Source organism: Ceratotherium simum, chromosome 24, assembly GCF_057802395.1.
Source record: "Ceratotherium simum simum isolate JZ-2026a chromosome 24, ASM5780239v1, whole genome shotgun sequence".
NCBI classification, from domain to species: Eukaryota; Metazoa; Chordata; class Mammalia; order Perissodactyla; family Rhinocerotidae; genus Ceratotherium; species Ceratotherium simum.
The window spans coordinates 26,241,270-26,260,782 of record NC_141923.1 but is presented as its reverse complement, the minus strand read 5'-3'; the positions used below and the strand labels follow the sequence as shown (position 1 = coordinate 26,260,782).

General features: G+C 41.8%; 1 protein-coding gene across 6 annotated transcripts in view; it reads right to left on the bottom strand.

Moving 5' to 3' along the window:
* Positions 1–657: 657 nt before the first annotated feature.
* Positions 658–19,513, bottom strand: part of SPTLC2 (serine palmitoyltransferase long chain base subunit 2) — a 133,220-nt gene continuing 114,364 nt past the window's right edge. For all 6 annotated transcript variants that reach the window (XM_087448122.1, XM_087448123.1, XM_087448124.1 and 3 more), the window contains 3 exons: positions 14,373–14,508; positions 11,579–11,708; positions 658–6,158 (listed from right to left, as the gene is read on the bottom strand). In XM_087448122.1, coding sequence (XP_087304248.1) covers positions 6,039–6,158; positions 11,579–11,708; positions 14,373–14,508 — 386 coding nt within the window. In that variant the 3' untranslated portion in view covers positions 658–6,038. The remainder of the gene's footprint in view (positions 6,159–11,578; positions 11,709–14,372; positions 14,509–19,513) is intronic.

Here is a 19,513-nt window from a genome sequence, read left to right as displayed (position 1 = left end):
GACAAGCGGTGCCTTGGTGCGCGCCTGGGATCCAAACTGGCGAACCCTGGGCTGCCGAGGCGGAGCGCTTGCACTTAACCACTGCGCCACCCAGCCAGCCCCTCTACATTTAATTTTTTTTTTTTTAAAGATTTTATTTATTTATTTTTCCCCCCAAAGCCCCAGTAGATAGCTGTGTGTCATAGCTGCACATCCTTCTAGTTGCTGTATGTGGGACGCGGCCTCAGCATGGCCGGAGAAGCAGCACGTCGGTGCGAGCCCGGGATCCGAACCCGGGTCGCCAGCAGCGGAGCGCGCTCACTCAACCACTAAGCCACGGGGCCGGCCCAACATTTAATTTTTTGAGGCACCACCTCACCATTCTCCCCTTTGCTCACGGAGCATCAACCACACTTTCTTTCAGATCCTCCATTCCTTAGAAGAGTTTTCTCTATCACCCCTGACTAAACCAGATACTGGTTACAATCTTTGATCATGCTCTTTACTTCTCCTTCATTGCACTTAAGTTTGTAAAATATACATGTTCACGTGCTTATTTATTTACTAGGAAGTAGGAACGTATCTCTTTGTTTGCTGCTGTTATTGGTAATGTTCAGTGCAGTCCCTGGCATGGAAATAGCACTCAGTATTTATTGGCTGAATGAATAAAGGCAGACACAGCTTTCTGAATGTTTTATTGGTGGAAAACAATATATTTGCATGGGATGATTCTGAAGTCATATCGAGAAGTTCCCTTCGGTTCTTAACATGCACTCTCAAAACTGACACACTTATCCCAACCTGCTATTGATAGCTTCAGTCATCCAACAAAGTAAAAAAAAAATCACCTGGTAAAAAGGGAGACGGGGGTAAGGGAGAAAGAAAGAGTGACATTTTAACACATGACTAAAATTTTTAAATTTTTATTTACATTCCCCTTTCCTCACTTTCTCAGATTACGTGAGCATTACAGCAACAGAGAGGGGTTATCACAGCACCTCTTGCAAATTCCAGTTTACAGGTTAATTGGTCAGTGGAAAAATACAGGCCAACAAAACAGATCTCAGCTTCCCACAAGCTATTTCTCTGTTCGTATTCTCTCTCTTCCCCCTTTCTGTTAACGTTAGCTACCTTTATACAGAGAGGGATCATCAAGACTGTGTGGGCACGCTGGCTGAATCGACACGGTGACTGCACCAGTATTCTGTGAAGAACCATCAAGGATACTTTTCATCATTCCAACCATTGGTTCAACATCACCGAGTAACAAGACCTAATGTGAAAGGTGAAGACAAGCTACCACTCCACCCAAGTCAGTGACATGCCCCACACTCCACTGGAAGGCCTGGGCCAAGCGACCAAGCTTTGCACAAGAGACTTGAGAATTATATTGGGAAAAGCAGACTCTGAGTTGGCTCAAGGCTCCTTGTGCACCGAAGAGTCCACTCACCACTGCAGACGGCAAGGAGGCAGGACACTGAGCACATCATCAGGGCACTGCTCGTTTTCACCTTTCATTCAACCTCCCCACAACTGCTCTAGAAGAGCAGAGCTTGGGGTATGCCTTCATTAAAAACACAGTAACTGCAGTTTAAGAGCAACTGCGTTCTCTAGGGTCAGTTTATTAGAACTCGTCATACCACAAAGAATCACAGTTGAAGGCCATTTACCGCAGGTACTATGTAGTAAACCAGACCCTGCCCACAGCTCCCCACACCGAGCCACTCCCAAGGGTGGACTGGGTATGTGATACCTCCAGACTCACCAGAGAAGACCAGAATAAACATTTTCAATAAGGGCTCACACCAGCCCCTCTGGTTTCCTCCCCAGAAAAGACTCAATCTATAGCAAAAGACCTCAGAAAACAGAAGTCACTGGAAAAGATAGAAGGGGCAACAACATTTTCTACACAATTAAAAGGCAAGGGATCACTGGCTAGTGCTAGGATTTCTTCTGTATGATAAGGCAGACGCCAGCCTTCTAATTTGGCTATCTGGGCACATGGCAATTGGCTAGGAGCCTGAACACAACATATCATGTGGATAAAGCTGAGGAGAGAATGGGCATGCTTTTCTCCACATGGAAGGTATTCTGACTAACTGGCCTAATGGATGAAGAGGCCTTCTGGGCACTGAGCTTCCATGTTAAGCAGGGAGCAGCACGTCTCTAGGTTCTGGGGCTGCATTTAAGCAACAGCTGCTCAGGAGCCAGGAAGAACCCTGAGTTTCCTAACTGCTTCACAAGGCCTTTGGGCTCTGCTGCTTTCACCTGTGTGAAATGCTCAACGTTCTTGATCTGCATGAAGGCACACAGTTAGAAGGAAACCCATTGCTCACCTCCCTTCTCTAACCACACAGGTTACAGTAGGTAGAGATTAAAACCCATTTTGGCTTGCCTAGAACACCAAGAAAGGAAAGACACACTGGGAATCAGGTCACAGCAATGCTTCATAGAAGAGAACCAGGAGACGGTCAATTGTATTCAACCTTCTCTAGGCGGTTTTGCCACATCCCTACACTTTCTTAAAAAACAAGGATTACCCAGATCCTCTTTCTTCACTGCCTATGGCCTGACTACAAGTTCTGTGCTGCTGCCCAGTCCAGAATGACTACGGGCCAGAGACCCTCGTCAGTTTGCAAAGGGCAGAGGGGGAGAAACAGGAAGGTAGTGGGAGACATCATCACTTTTTCCCCTTCCGTGAGAAGCCAGGAAATCCCTCCACATAAGCCATTCTCCCTCCTGGTCTCCACTCACAAGAAGGAAGTGAAGTGTACTATACACGATAAAATGCAGCTAGACCGTACTAGTCATAAGAAACTTAGGTACAGACTCCCTCAAGTAGGGAAGAAAGAAGTTCCCTGTCCCCTCCTGGAACGTAAGGCTGAGTGGACGAGGTGTCTGGGTATCTGATCTAGTGATATTCCAAACACAGTACCACCACGTACCAGTTTTCTCTGGAGCCAGAATTCTAAAAATCAAGAACTGGAAGGTACAGAAAGAAAAAAAGGCCAAATACAGGAAGGAGGGATTACAGAGACAATCATTGGAAGAATAATCAATTCCTTGGCCTCTGAAAGGACATTAGGCAAACACACAGCCCTTAGTGGTCATGTGGGATATTTCTGTTCACCTTACACGACCACATGAGGAAGAAGCACGTCTGACCATCTGAAATCCTCACCCTATCATGAGAGTTTAAGATAGTGACTAAAGGACCAAGATGTTGAGTTCTTCTAACAAGCAAGCAGTACTTTGGGGTTCTGGAGACCAGAATGTCTTTTAAAGGGAAGAAATTTTCCAAAGCAATGCAAAAAGTTTAAGAAATGCTCCCAAGACCCTGCCCCTGAATGTTCTCCTTCAACACTGACTTGCTCTAGAATATACACCCCATTCTGGGGTAAAGCTTTCACAATAAAGGTGGGAGGAGAACCCACCACTGCCCCTGAATCCATTCTTGGTGTGTGATCTTGACGTGCCCTAGTTATCAATTTCTGGTTTCTGACGTGATCTGCAGAAAAAGGTCTTATAGACCTGAGGGGGATAAAGGCAATGCCAAATAAAGAGAGGGATGGGAAGAAGTGATGAAGATTAGTCACAGCTCTCCTGACGGACTCCAGTGATCAGCTTTGGTGTAAGGGTTAGCTGGCACCATCAGGTTCTTTAATCAGGCTGTGTTAAACCATGTACTAAACAATACTTATCCCTCCCAGATTTCTACTCATTCCCAATGACTGTATTGATATACACTGGTATTTCCCCAAGTGCTTGGTTAAATATGATACATGTGATAGGACTGGACCCTGGATTTATAGTACAGTTTCAAGAAGAGACAACCAGCATGTATAATGCTTGGTCCTCTAGAAAGTAGAGGTCCTGGATAGATCACAGTTTTGTCTCTTCAAAATAAACTTGTAACTTAAGTACATTTATTCTGAATTAACTTTGCATTAGCAAAGTGATATATATATTTTTAAATGCCCACACGAACTGACATTATAAATTGCAGTGACTTCATGCAAACCAAAATAACAAGACTAGCGGATAAGTTCATTGCTTACAGTTTGTGACTCCTGCAAACTCTACCCCATTAAATAGTAACAGCAGGGCAGAAGCTACCTGGTATTCTAATGGGTTCTATGGTGAGGAACTAGATGTGCAGGAAAGGTTAGCAATGTGTTTCATTTTACAGGACTCGTTACTTAGTTGCTACAATCTCTTTTTTTACTTCAACTTGTACATGCTAAATATAGTCCCTGCATCTCTACTTGGATCTTTTACTTACCCTTTTCTGTTCTTTAAAAAAGTAAAATAAAACCTTGGAATATTTTAAGGGCTTAAGACTCTCAGATGCTGAGAGCGACCAAAGATAAAACTTAAGACATGAAAACAAAACTTCACAAACGATAATATTGCTTACACCCTCCACAACATGGATCTGCACACACATACCACAGCTGATACAAGATGCCCAGGGGAACTTGGACTGAGAGTTTTTACCAATAAAAGCAGTGATTTCAAAAATAGAGACGTGCAAAACTACTTTCACTCAATGTTTTTCCATTCTGTTCCCAGTCCTTCCCCTATAATACTTGATGGCTACCAAAAGATAAGCTGATCTTGGGTATAATAAAGTCAAAAGTTTTCTTCACTTAAGCTTTGGTCAACAGAAAAAAAGAACTTTAACATGGTGATTTTCATTTGTTCTTTGGTCAAGCAGCATAAAGCTCTCTGAAAGAAGTCCCCTTACATGGTACGAAACCAGAGTCAAAATAGAGGATCCCAGTTTAGCAAAGAGATACGTGTTCAGAACTCCTCCAGAAAAAAAAGATAATGGAAAGAGAGGGAGATCTGAAGACCCAGACGCCAAGTTAGAATCGTCTTAGGATATCAAGAATTAAAGAGAACTAGCACTCAAGACGAGTTATATTTAAATAGGTCAGCTTCTAAAGAGGGTAAGTTAACAACTTTAATCCTTAAATAGGAACGTGACAAATCATTTCTGAGCAGAGGATTTACCAACATTTTCCTTTATCAGTTTAAATCCTAATCTGGACCCAGACCCAGGCAGAGGCCATCATAATTTTGAAAAGTAGAAAGCAATAAGAACCATACCACGGACATTCTGCAGGTAGTCATCAACTGTTCCACACTGCCTGCCCCGCCCCGCCCGCTCACCTGAGCAGGAGTGCATGGCCCTCCACTGAGCAGCTCTGTACACAGAACGGTGAGGTGGGAGAGTCAGCTTCACCACAGAGGTCTGACCAGGGTGGGATGTGGGTGCTTTTAAAATAATTTACGTGTTTTAAATACGGGGTGGGAGTCCTGGCTTAGAGCTTGGGAAGAACCCAGAAATGGGACAAACCCTCAGATGGTGACCATTATGAAGAAATATTTGATGGTGAAGGAAGAAATCAATCTGGTGACCAGAACAAAATGGAACAAGACCAAGCCTCGGGAGGCACCCGGCCAGGGGGAGTTACACAAAGAGGGGGAATTTTAGCCATGCGAGAGTTTACTGTTTTTCTTAAATGGCTAAACTTGAGACTAAACTTAACACTTTGGGTGATTCCTTGACTGGTTCACTAAGGAGTCCAAGGTTGGTGACCTCTGAGACCTGGACTGGAAGTAAGTGGAAGGCACTTGCTCCCTAGGCAGGGGGACACACGAGTCTCAAGGCTGCAGTGCCAGGGCCAGCAGGAGCTTTCGATGGGCCCCAGTCTGCGAGGTGGCTGAGAGAGGGTAATGGCCTGTGTGGTTAGACCGAGTTGGGCTAGGGTCAGCATGATTTCACAATTATCAGATAAAACTTTTTTTTAATGGACAAAAAAGCAAAGCGAGACACTTCTTTCTTTAAAGGTGAAATGGAGCAAGGGAAGAGTATGAAGCAGTTTTCTACTATTTACAAAATGCCATTTTGAGTCGAGGTGGCCACCATCAGTAGTTGAGGGCGTGTCTTTCACATGAGATGGCCACAGAAGTGTTGTTCCTGGAACTGGCTCAGAAAGGGCACACACTGTCCTGGGTGAGGGAGAGTTCCTCTAATGGAGCACCAAAAAGGCTCAGTCTTCTGTTTCTTCATACGTAGTCTCGTCAAAAGGCCTGTCCAGTAGAGGTACCAACCGATGACGAGAATACTTCAGCTGCAATAGGTCCCCAACCTCATCTATCTCCTTTAAAGCCTAAAATATAGAAGACAGGGCAGAGGTTAGTTAGCCAGCAGGATGCAGGCATGCCTGGAGCCTTATTTTTCTAAAATGATCATGGCAAGGTTGTCCTTTGATGGGACAGTTCACGTCTCGCCACTTACTCTGCTCAGACTACAGTACAGCTGTGCACTGAGCTGCTCTTTGAGCAAGGCCGTCAGGCGGATCATGCAGAATGGGTTGTGAATAGCAGGCATGCAGGATAACGGGTATAATTCATCAAAGTAGGATATGCTTGGTTGAAAAAGGAATACACACCCAAACTTGCCAGGCGGGCTATAATTTGTCGTCTCCCCTTTTTTACTTCAGTACTTGCTCTTTCTATTATCACACTACCAGAAAATGAATGAGAAGTCTGCGCTGAGATGCTTCCTAGATGCAAGATGAAGAGAGTCCCCAGAGTGGGCTGCTGCGCAGACTTAGTGAGAAAAAGTGGAAGCCGCTAGGAGAATACCCTTGGGAGGTAACGGACCGAGTGTGGAGAAGGGAGCAAGGGAAGCGCAGAGCCGGGATTTAAACTCCAAAATCCTAACCTTGAGATATTACCTTGTCTTCCCATCAAAACTCTAATTATCTCTGTATAACTTTCTTTCTTTTCTGTAAAACTTGCTCTTGTATTTTTCAAAGAAAATGTAAGTTTCTTATAAAAAATTCAAACACTAGGACAAGTTATGAAATGAAGTCTCTTTCTGATTGCTACACTAGTCCTACCTGGTAGAGGTAATCCATGTATGTTTTCTTATATGTATTAAACTATAACATACATACAGCAAAGTACATGAATCATAGTTCACAGAGTTAACCTTTCCAAAAAGTAGCACACAGAAGTCAGAACAGAGGATCCCAATATAAGAAAGAGATATATATTCAGAATTTCTCAGAAAAAATTTAATGGAAGGAAAAGGAAACTCTAAGCCCCAGATACCTCTCAGAGAAATCCAAGGAAAACAGCAAAAATTTTGGACTCCTTAGGTTCTAAGTCTTTCTAATAAAAGCACCCAGCACAGGTCACAGAATGCAGTTTTCAATTCCTGGCAGCTTTGCAGCCCTGCTACTCACTCCCCAAGCACCTGTGGATGTTACCTGGTGGATCTAATAACAAATCTGGAGTGAATGGGACTCAGCTTTGGAGACAATGGCTCCATCTATGACACCATCTCATTAGACTGAGACGGTGACACGGGCAGTAGAAGCCCTGTAACTGAGTGTGACTCTCCAAATTTCCACCACATCCTATCAATCTTCTGTCTACTCTTTTGGCTATAACTCCATATGAAAAGGCACACCTTCTATTTCAGAAAAGGCAATCAGTTGATTATTAGTAAAAAGACTCATTTACCTGTTACTAAATTTAACTTTTAAAAATCAGTATTTGTAGAGAGAAAAAACCACCAATAAATAGTATTCCTTATTTATTTTAGCATTAGAAAAAAATATTCTCCACTCCAAATATGAAAAATACAAAAAGCAAATAAGAGCTGGACTTCAATATGCTATCAGAACAGTGGTACCTTTGAGAAGCGATTTAATTGAAAGCTCCATATGGAAACAATTTAAGATTGAATTTCAGCTGAGAGAAACCATTAACCATTTATTCCCCTGACCTCTCATATAGGACTTATTAATTTAAAACAACACATGACTTATTAAAATCACGAAGTATAGGACATTTATGAACTTTGACTTCAGAAGAATATTTTTTCAATGTAAAAAGAAAATGAATAGGGACAGAAAAAAACCCACAGTAGCCCAAAGGGATCTAGATTACAAGATTTCCTCATCTCATAACAAATATTTCAGATGAAAAGGTTTTATTTACATAAAAGATAAAATTGTAACTAGAAACTGCTGGCCATTATGTGGGGTTACCTGGTTAAATTAGGAATAAGGAACCATTACAAGTATCAGCATTTGTTAACAAATAGTCTATACTAAACTTCTGGATCACAGGGTAAGATGGGTTCTCAGGAAAAAAAAAAGTGTTAATTATAGGGGTGAGTATGGTCCTTGCATAAGAGAATATTCTAGGACAGCTATGCCCCTGAGCCAATAACAGCTTTACTGAGATACAACTCACATGCCACAAAATTTATCTTTTTAAAGTGTATAATTCAGTGCTGCTTAACATATTCACAGAGTTGGAGAACTTTTATCACTATTCAGTTTTAAAGCGTTATCACCTCAAAAAAGAACCCCATTCCCATAACTTCATTCCTCCCTCCCCACAGGCCCTGACAACCACCAATCTATTTTCTGACTCTATGGATTTGCCTATTCTGGACATTTCATAAAAATGTGGTCTTTTGTGTCTGGCTTCTTTCACTTAGCACAATGTTTTCAAGGTTCATCCATGTTGTAAGGGTCCAACTGCATTCTTTTGCATGTGGTTATCCAGTTGTCCAGCACCATTTGTTGAAAAGACTATCCTTTCCCCATTAACTAATCTTGGCTCCCTTACTGAAAATCAATTGGCCAAAGATGCTTGGGTTTATTTTGGACTCTCAATTCTATTCCATTGGTCTATATGTCTATCTTTATGCTAGTACCCCACTGTTTTAATTACTGTAGCTTTGTAGTAAGTTTTAAAATCAGGAAGTTTAAATCCTCCAACTTTGATTTTCTTTCTCAATACTGTTTTGGCTCTCTGGGTCCCCTTACAGTTCCATATGAATTTGAGGACCAGCTTTTCCATTTCTGTAAAAAAGGCCATTGGAATTTTGATAGGGATTGCACCGGATCTATAGATCTCACTGTACTGCCATCTTTTTTTTTTTTTTTTTTTTTTTAAAGATTTTATTTATTTTATTTTTTCCCCCCAAAGCCCCAGTGGATAGTTGCGTGTCGTAGCTGCACATCCTTCTAGTTGCTGTATGTGGGACCCGGCCTCAGGATGAACGGAGAAGTGGTGCCTCGATGCGCACCCGGGATCCGAACCCGGGCCGCCAGCATCACAGCGCGCGCACTTAACCACCAAGCCACAGGGCCGGCCCTGTACTGCCATCTTAACAGTATTAAATCTTCCAATCCATGAACATGGGATGTCTTTCCATTTATTTAAGTCTTCTTTCATTTCTTTCAGCAATATTTTCATGGTTTTCAGTATGCAAGTCTTTCACCTCCTTGGTTAAATTTATTCCTAAGTATTTTATTCTTTTGGATGGTATTGTAAATGAAATTTTCTTAATTTCCTTTTCATTTGTTCATTGCTGGTGTATAGAAACATTAATTTTTGTGTGTTGATCTTTTACTCTGCAACTTTGCCAAATATGTTTATTAGCTCTAGCAAGTTGTTTTCTTCTTTGCAGATTTTGTGGCATTTTCTACATATTGAATCATATCACAGGGTCCATTACTAAATGAAAATTCATTTGTATCTCATAATGTTCATGTTTAGTCCCATAAAACATCATAAGACAAAATGACTTCAACAAACCTATGGTTTCAAAAAAATGCACTTTATGCTTAAAAAAAACTAAATGCAAGGCAAATAAAACTCTCAAATGGATCTTATGAAAAGGATTAGAATTCTCAATTGGCAAACATGTTTGTTGGCAACAGAAATCTAACTTAGACATCCTGGTTACATCTAAATTCTTTCACAAATGTGTACAGTTCTCAGGAGTCAAAGTTGCTGTTAGAAAACATAGTGTATTACTATAGCTACCGCTTATAGTGACACAGATAATTTTTTAAAAGGCGTGTCAAAACTCCTAAACATCCAAACAGAGTAGAATGGAAGAGAAGCGGGGGCCGGCCCCATGGCTTAGCGGTTAAGTGTGTGCGCTCCACCGCTGGCAGCCCAGGTTCGGATCCCTGGGCGCGCACCGACGCATCGCTTCTCCGGCTGTGCTGAGGCCGTGTCCCACATACAGCAACTAGAAGGATGTGCAGCTATGACATACAACTATCTACTGGGGCTTTGGGGGAAAAAATAAATAAATAAATAAAATTACTAACTCCGTAAAAAGAGAAGCTGATATTACTGGGTTAAAAAAAAATAATCAATGCAGAAATTCACCAGTATGAGTTTTGAGAAATGGGAAAATCTATTGAAAAACAAAATCTGAAAGGCATAATCAAAATAAAGAAAAAGAAAAACAAAGATACAATGTCAATAAACTGAATCGAATTTCACAGTGTCAGAATGTGATTAAAATACACTCAGAAATTTTGCTATGTAGAAATAGGGAAGAAAAATCAGTCTTCAGCTGTTCAGAAATATAAAATGTCAATTAAATTGTTATAATGAACTTTTTTTTTTTTTAATTTTTGTTTATTTATTTTATCCCCCAAAGCCCCAGTAGATAGTTGCATGTCATAGCTGCACATCCTTCTAGCTGCTGTATGTGGGACGCGGCCTCAGCATGGCCGAAGAAGTGGTACGTCTGTGCGCGCCCGGGATCCAAACCCCGGGCCACCAGCAGCAGAGCGCGCGCACTTAACCGCCAAGCCACGGGGCCAGCCCTATAATGAACTTTTAAAAATACGCATTCATAATAGTATTCTTTAAGATTAGTAGCTCTCCAATGAATTAGTGGATATTTCTAGCAACTAATTTTTTGCAAATATCATGTTGTAGAGCTCTACAAACTCCCAGAAAGCAATACTTAAGTTTGAATTCCTAGGTGTGAAATAATAGCACATTAAGAGAACATCTAAAGATGAGAATGTGTTCAGAGACTCTAAATAATTAAACTCAGTAATAACTATGAGCCCCCACTATGTGCCTGGCACTGTGGTGGGTCCTCGGGACACAGAATGAGCAAAACAGACTCATTCCCCAACCTCAAGATTTATCTAACGGAGAAGATTGCCATTCAATAACTAGAGGTGTGAAGAACTTACTAAGGAGGAATCTTAAGATTCCAAGGAAACATCAAGCAAGAGGGTTTAGGAATAGTCTTGAGCATGTTTCCTTTAAGTGGAGATATGAAGGATGAGTAGGAGTCAGCCAGGCAAAGGGGAGCGAAGGCTCAAGAGAGAAAACTCTACAGACAGAACAACATACAAGAAAGCTTAGAGTAGAAACAGCTGGAGTAGAAAGTGAACTGCATAGTTGTAGAGGCCACAATGAGGGAGAGTGGAACAAGACGAAGCCAGAAAATTCCCCAGAGCCCGGATCATGCAGGGTCTGGTGGGCGATGCTAACCGTTTTGCAGTTCTTTTGTAAATAGCGATGTTTTAGGCAGCACTGCATACTCCCTCCTCTATTTTACCAGCAAATATCTCAGGTGCTCAAAGAACATCAGGATCAACAGATGATTAATTTCACCAGATATACAGGCCTTCTTCTTTTTTTTTTTTTGTTGTGAGGAAGCTCAGCCCTGAGCTAACATCTAATGCTAGGCCTTCTTAGTGTAAGGTATATTTATATCAAAGTGCAACTGTCTACTCACAGTATCAAGTATTTCTTTGGTATGAGCTGCCGACAGGCAAAACCTGGCTCTGGACTCAATAATTGGGGTAGCAGGAAATCCCACCACAACCACACCAATATTCCGCTTCAGCATCTCCCGTCCGAAGGCGCTGCAAAGGGAGAACAAGGAAAAGAAACAGGAAGAGTCATAAAGCACGCAGTACAGAGCCTTGTGCTCCCGAATGATTTAAACTCGCAGGCCATACAGGCACTGGAGACTTCTATTAGGAATTCCCTCTCACTTCTTTTAAAGTTAAAACTGACAACTCACAAAGACTGCTTTTATTCAACCCTAAAGTGGTCTTCTCCCAAGTGGTTTCCTTCACAAAGGTGAAAGAGTATAGTTGGCAGAGACCAATTTTTAATAAAGCTTGCCTAAAGTAATTTGCAATTGTAGCCTTAAACTGCCCCTGACATGTAACAGCGGTTCAGAATGAACTGGAGTTTAAAACCTGGTCCTTGAAATGTTAGGCTTGGCAGTTTAAAAAATTCTTAAGATTAAGGATGCAGAGGATCTGCTGTAACATGGACATCTTTATGCTGGCAGAATGGCCGACCAACATTAGCCCTCCAGACCAGGCATTTCTTTGATCAACTTGGGTGTCAAGCTGTCTCTGGAATTCAGGGTTTCCTTTGGTGTCTGTGAGGCCAGCTCACCCCCAGGCTTCAGCTAATTACCCAGACTACACAATTCTTATTTAACACCCCACCCCAAGCCAAACTGGTGGCAGGTGACCTTACTCCACATCTGTATCTTGTCTAAATAACACAATTCTAACTTGCATGTAAATTGTATTTAATAAATTATGTTGTTGTTTGTCTTTTCCTATTGTTGACCTACCTTATTCGGTTTTGACTTTTCCTTTAGCTGTTTAAATCATTTGTTTGAGAATAAAAAATCTCACAGGTTTTAGTTACATTAGGAGCCAATTACATTAGCACCAGCCTCTCCGCACTCCCTCCAGTACCAGCACATCGTCTTCAACGTACTTCCTTTGTGTCAGGATGAGCCTGAGCGCCCTGCATCTTCAGCACATGCTCCCAAACTGCCTAGTGCTTTATTCCAATTCTGCCTCATCCTCTCTAAATCTTAATTATAATGTACACAGTCAGCTTAACTGTATAGAACAGATTAGACACAGTCCTCCAGACCGGATAACTCTTCAAGTTCATTTATGATAATTCCATTTAAAGAAGAATGAGGAAAATCTACACCTTCGCTTGGGTTCATTTCCACCATCCTCTCTGAAGGCCATAATGCCAACTGCCCGTAGACTCCCTGTGGAAAACCGAACTCCTCTTTTTCCCTCAGTGAGCACCTTTTCCCAATTTCCCCCTACTATCTTTGAAATCACCGTACTTCCAAGTTCTCCAATTTAATTTTCCCTCCTATATTCACTTTAACAAACATTTACTGAGTGCCCTCTGATGCCAGCAACAGGTGGGCAGTGGGGATTCAAAGATGAATAAAAATATTTGCTCCTTGGGGCTGGTGGTGTAGTGGTTTAAGTTTGCATGCTCTGCTTCAGTAGCCCAGGGTTTGTGGGTTCAAATCCCGAGAGCAGACCTACACATTACTCATCAAGCCACGCTGTGGTGGCATCAGACATACAAAATAGAACAAGATGGTACGGACATTACCTCAGGGACAATCTTCCTCAAGCAAAAAGAGGAAGATTGGCAATGGATGTTAGCTCAGGGCCAATCTTCCTCAGCAAAAAAGAGAAAAATTTGCTCCTTTAATGAGTTCAATTAAACCTGAGAAATGATCCTTATCCAATTTTATATTTAAGATCTAGCCAAAACTCACAAACCTGAAAAGATGTGTCTTTCTTACTGAGCCTATACTAAAGCAGATGACTCCTTTATTTTACATCTCTGGTGCAATTTTGCCCATGACTATTTTGCAAATAATTCTATTTGTTCACTTCATATTTGCTTTTCAAATGTCTTCTGGTTTTGTTATACATCTGGACTTCTCAAATACCTTGAAAGCTATTCTGGGGCAAGGCTTTCCATTATATACACCTTGCACAAGCCAAAGCAGCTGGTGTAATCTGCATGTCTGGTAACTGAGCAGTAACATACCCCGACCTCGTGGCTCACTGCTCCCCCTTGGGCACTGCACTTCAGCTCCACTCACCTCCTTGCTGTTCTTCCATCAGCTAAGCCTGTTCCTGTGTTACGGCCTTTTCACAGAAGCTTCTTTCTCCAAGTGCCTAACTCTCAGCTCCCTCAAGCTCAGCTGTCATCTCCCCACTGAGGCTCACCCTGACCACCCCATTGAATACTGCAAATCTGCCCGCCCACAGGGCACTCTCAACCCCCGATGTCCTGCTCTGGTTTTTCCCATAGCACTCAACACCTTCTATCGTATTACATCATCTACTTATTTATTACGGTTGTCTGACTCTTGCCCCTCTAGAACGTAAGCTCCACGAGGACAGGGATTTTTATTTTTGTGATTTGTTTACTGATCTGTCTCAATGCCCTAGAAGAGTGCACTAAACTCAAATGTTTGTTTACAGAAAGACTAACAAGTTAACATATTTTACAAATTACAAAATAGTACTAGTTTTACTATTACAAAGTAGTACTATTTACTATTTACAAAATTAAACATTTACTATTTAATCTATGGCATATCTAGCAAATGAAGGTTAACATAATGAGGCCAAGACAATTTTCCCTGACAAAATACACAAGCCTGAGCCTCACATCACGGAAACCCTAAGTCTAATGAGAGACCCATTGTAATCTGCAAAAAAACGTACCCAATTTTGGCTGGCATGTAGAGCATCAAAGGCACCACTGGAGAATCTTCATTTCCATAGATGATGAAGCCCATTTCTTTCAGACGTCTCCTGAAATACCTGGTGTTTTCTGCTAACTGCTGTATACACTCTTTGCCTGGAAAATCATGGGGAGGGAAACAAAATAATACTAAGAAAAAAGGAGTAGAAAAAGACAGCAATCTCCTCTGTCTCCATTCTATCAATCAGTCTTATGTCTTGTTTCTTCCATTCCCACATAAAATATTTTTGCAGAGCAAAGTGTATGGACTATAACTAAAAACAAATATATATTGCATTGTATTCTGTCATACGAGGTGTGGATAGCAGATTTAATAACATACAAAATAAAGTTTAACAACAAATATTTCCATGGCACAAAAGCATCCTCAAACATTTTCATCAATACCACCTCATTTAACAGTCTACCACCCCTTTACAGTAGGTAGGATGTTTATTACTATCTTCATTTTATAGATTAGGAGATTCTCACAAAGGTAATGACTGGCCTACAGGCACACAGTAACGAGTGGCACAGCTGAGACCAGAATCTAGGTTTCTCAACTTCAATACTCATTCCAACTAACTATGGTGCAAATAATTTTACACATAAGACACAGATAGAGCCAGTTAGAGCCCCAAATTTCCCTCTTAAGGGTCTGATTTTATGTTACCATTTCCCTAAAACTTCTACCAGACAGCAACAGCATATCCATAATAAAGTCTTATTTTTCACCCTACTTGGTTCATCTTCCATAAAACACAAATGGATTAAAACATACGTTTCTCTAACTGCTAACTAACTACATATTTGGCCTGGTTTTGACATTATGGTAGGTCAATCAAAACAGATGTCCAAACAATTGTTCTGTTATAGAGAGCAAGCCATAAATTCAAAAGATCACGAGCCAGCCCTGACAGCCTAGTGGTTCAAGTTCCATGCTCTCATGGCTTCAGTGGCCTGGGTTTGGTTCCCAGGCGCAGAACCACACCACCCGTCTGTCAGTTGCCATGCTGTGGTGGCAGCTCACATAGAAGAACCAGAAGGACTTACAACTAGGATATACAACCATGCACTGGGGCTTTGGGGAGGAAAAGAAAAAAAAAAATCAGCTCGCAAAGGGTTAAGAACTGTTTCAGGGTCTTCTCAACCACAAATACAAATAGGAAACGGTTGCAGTCATTTTCTGACATAGATTAGAAAGCCAGCAAATCCATATTTAAAAAAATATAAACATCATACAGTTCAAAAGATAAATTAATCAATCAGAAATACAGATGGCTAACAAATGTCCTTAGAATTAGAACACTAACATACCTGTCATTGATGGGAAACTACTCTGGATAAGGTTGCTGCAAATAATCCTAAATTAATACTCTTGTTTTTTTTTTTTTTCTGTGAGGAAGATCAGCCCTGAGCTAACATCTATTGCCAATCCTCCTCCTTCCCCCCACCCCCCAAAGCCCCAGTAGATAGTTGTATGTCACAGTTGCACATCCTTCTAGTTGATGTATGTGGGATGTGGCCTCAGCATGGCCGGAGAAGCGGTGCGACGGTGCGCGCCCGGGATCCAAACCCAGGCTGCCGGTAGCGGAGCACGTGCACTTAACCGTCAAGCCACGGGGCTGGCCCTCCAAATTAATGCTCTTTATGTAAATAATTTCAAGTTGACCAGAGAATAGCACTAAGCTTAGGTTAGTGTGAACAATGAAGTACATCACTTAAGTTATAACATATGTCTTACAAATAATAAAGCAGACATTGAAGTGTGTCATATTTAAGTACACTGAGAATTGATTACCCATGTATCCTAATTTTTTCCTAGAAATACCAACACGTGCGTATTCTACATTTAGCAGAGACTTCCGCTTCGGGCCATGATAGAAGACCAGGGACCTTGGGCCAGCCCCGTGGCTTAGCGGTTAAGTGCGCGCACTCCGCTACTGGCGGCCCGGGTTCGGATCCCGGGCGCACACCAATGCACCACTTCTCCGGCCACGCTTAGGCCGCGCCCCACATACAGCAACTAGAAGAATGTGCAACTACGACATACAACTATCTACTGGGGCTTTCAGGGCGGGGGCGGGAAGGAGGAGGATTTGACAATAGATGTCAGTTCAGAGCCAGTCTTCCTCAGCAAAAACAAAAAGAGGAGGATTACCACGGATGTTAGCTCAGGGCTGATCTCCCTCAGAAAAAAAAAAAAAATGCTATTATGAATATGCTCCATACACTCAGAAAGGTAAGGGAAATAAGACGAAGAGAGAAAATACACAGAAACAATTGATACATGCAACAATGCAGATGAAGCTCAAAAGCATTATGTTAAATAAGCCAGACACAAAAGACTGTATATTGTGTGAATTCATTTATAGGAAATTCTAAAAAAGACATAATTATAGCCACAGAAAACAGATAAATGGTTGCAGGGAATGGAGAGACAACTGACAGCAAAGGGGTATGAGGGAACTTTGTGGGGGTAACAAAAATATTCTACACCTTGACTGTGGTATGCTTACATGACTATATACATTTGTCAAAACTCACGGAATTATACACTTAAAATTGATGAATTTTGGGGCTGCCCCGGCGGCATAGTGGTTAAGTTTGCACGCTCCACTTCGGTGGCCCAGACTTCACGGGTTCGGACCCGGGTGTGGACCTACACACCGCTTATATCAAGCCATGCTGTGGCAGGCGTCTCACATAAAGTAGAGAAGATGGGCACGGATATTAGCCCAGGGCCAATCTTCCTCAGCAAAAAAAGAGGAAGATTGGCAACAGGTGTTAGCTCAGGGCTAATCTTCCTCACACACACACACAAAAAAACTGATGAATTTTATTGTATATAAATAATACCTCATTAAAGATGGTTTTTAAAAAATTGACATTTGCATATTACTGTACATTAATTTTTCCAGCACCCACTTTATTATTTTGCAACTTTCTACCTTTTTCTTTTTTTTTTTTTTTTTTTTTAAAGATTTTATTTATTCATTTTTCCCCCCAAAGCCCCAGTAGATAGCTGTATGTCATAGGTTCACATCCTTTTAGTTGCTGCACGTGGGACTCGGCCTCGCGTTGGACGGAGAAGTGGCGCCTTGGGGCTTGCCCGGGATCCGAACCCGGGCCGCCAGCATCAGAGCGCGTGCACTTAACCGCTAGGCCACGGAGCCGGCCCTCTACCTTTTTCTTATCACAAACCAATCAGCTTCTGTCAAAAAAATTTTTCTCGGGCCGGCCCTGTGGCTTAGTGTGCGCGCTCTGCTGCTGGCGGCCTGGGTTTGGATCCTGGGCGCGCACCGACGCACCGCTTCTCCGGCCATGCTGAGGCCGCGTCCCACGTACAGCAACTAGAAGGATGTGCAACTATGACATACAACTATCTACTGGGGCTTTGGGGGAAAAAATAAATTAAAAAAATTATAAAAAAAAAAATTTTTCTCATTCCAAGAATATCAAGAAAAATTATCAAGGAAAAGAAGAAATGTTGACATTTAGACCCTAACTTTTCTACTAATTGCTACGTCATTCTAGGCAAGTGTTATTTAATGAAAGAAGTAGAAATCTCAAGTCTCACCATTGTCATCTGTTCCGACAAGAAGAGTCCCAGAAGGAAACACATCTAAATAACACATATACAACTTGAAGATACTGGGAATAGGCACTTAAAATCCTCAACTTAGGGGCCGGCCCGGTGGCGTAGTGGTTAGGTTCACACACTCCGCTTCGGCAGCCCGGGGTTCGCAGATTCAGATCCCGGGCGTGGACCGATGCATCGCTTGTCGAGCCATGCTGTGGCGGCATCCCATATAAAGTAGAGGAAGATGGGCATGGATGTTAGCCCAGGGGCCAATCTTCCTCAGCAAAAAAAGAGGAGGATTGGCAGAAGATGTTAGCTCAGGACTGATCTTCCTCATACACACACACAAATCTCCAACTTATGTATCCTTATTATTGCTGAATAGTATTCCTTTGTAAAGATATACCACAATTTATCCATTCACATGTTAATGAACATCAGAGTTGAGATTATCAACCTTCATTTTGACAGCTATAAAGCTCAGATTATACAGAATTCTCTCCTTCATATAGATTTAAGCATCCTAGTCATACTCAAACAAGGGAAGAATTACTAAAATTAGCAATTAATAGCTCGATTTCATTTGATCCTAACTTTGGATGAATATGGTAAAAGGATGTACTATTTACACTTTACCCATAAAGAAACAGTTCTACAGATGTTAAGTTACTTTTTCTAAGGCCTTTCATTCAGTAGGAGGCAGATCAAGGTTTTCTGACTCCAGTTCAGTGCTTTTTCTTCTACACCATACCAAGAAACTATGTACTTTAAACTTTAAAGCATTTAACCCTTTACTGGGTAACAATATCTGTATCTTATTTTTGAAACGGTACTCATTGGGGCTGGCCCCGTGGCTTAGCCGTTAAGTGCGCGCGCTCTGCTACTGGTGGCCCGGGTTCGGATCCCGGGCGTGCACCGACACACCGCTTCTCCAGCCATGCTGAGGCCACGTCCTACATACAGCAACTAAAAGGATATGCAACTATGACATACAGCTATCTACTGGGGCTTTGGGGAAAAAAAGGAGGAGGATTGGCAATAGATGTTAGCTCAGAGCCGGTCTTCCTCAGCAAAAAGAGGAGGATTAGCACGGATGATAGCTCAGGGCTGATCGTCCTCACAAAAAAAATAAACAAATAAAATAGAATAAAATAAAACGGTACTCATTGGCAAATGAGTGGGGAAGGGATGAATGGGTGAAGGAGCCCAAGGAGACACAGGGCAAGCACGAGACAAGTGAAAAGTAGTTCTTCCAACACACTCATCTTAAAGAGCCAACTGCAATCCTCCCTGGTGAGCAGAGGAATAAGGACTGAGCGGACGAGTCAGGAGCAGTGCTAGAGAAAGAAGTCAACTAAATTAGAAGTGGCAGTCAGAGTGAATCACAGAGGTAAGTGGTCTGTTTATCTTGTTTCAACTACGAGGCTGAAACATGAAACTGCCAATATTTGACTATTTTCGACCTAAAAAGGGCAATTTCTTGTGGTTCAACCTAATAATTTCAAAGATGATAGTAGGAAAAGCAGCCAAATAACTGCA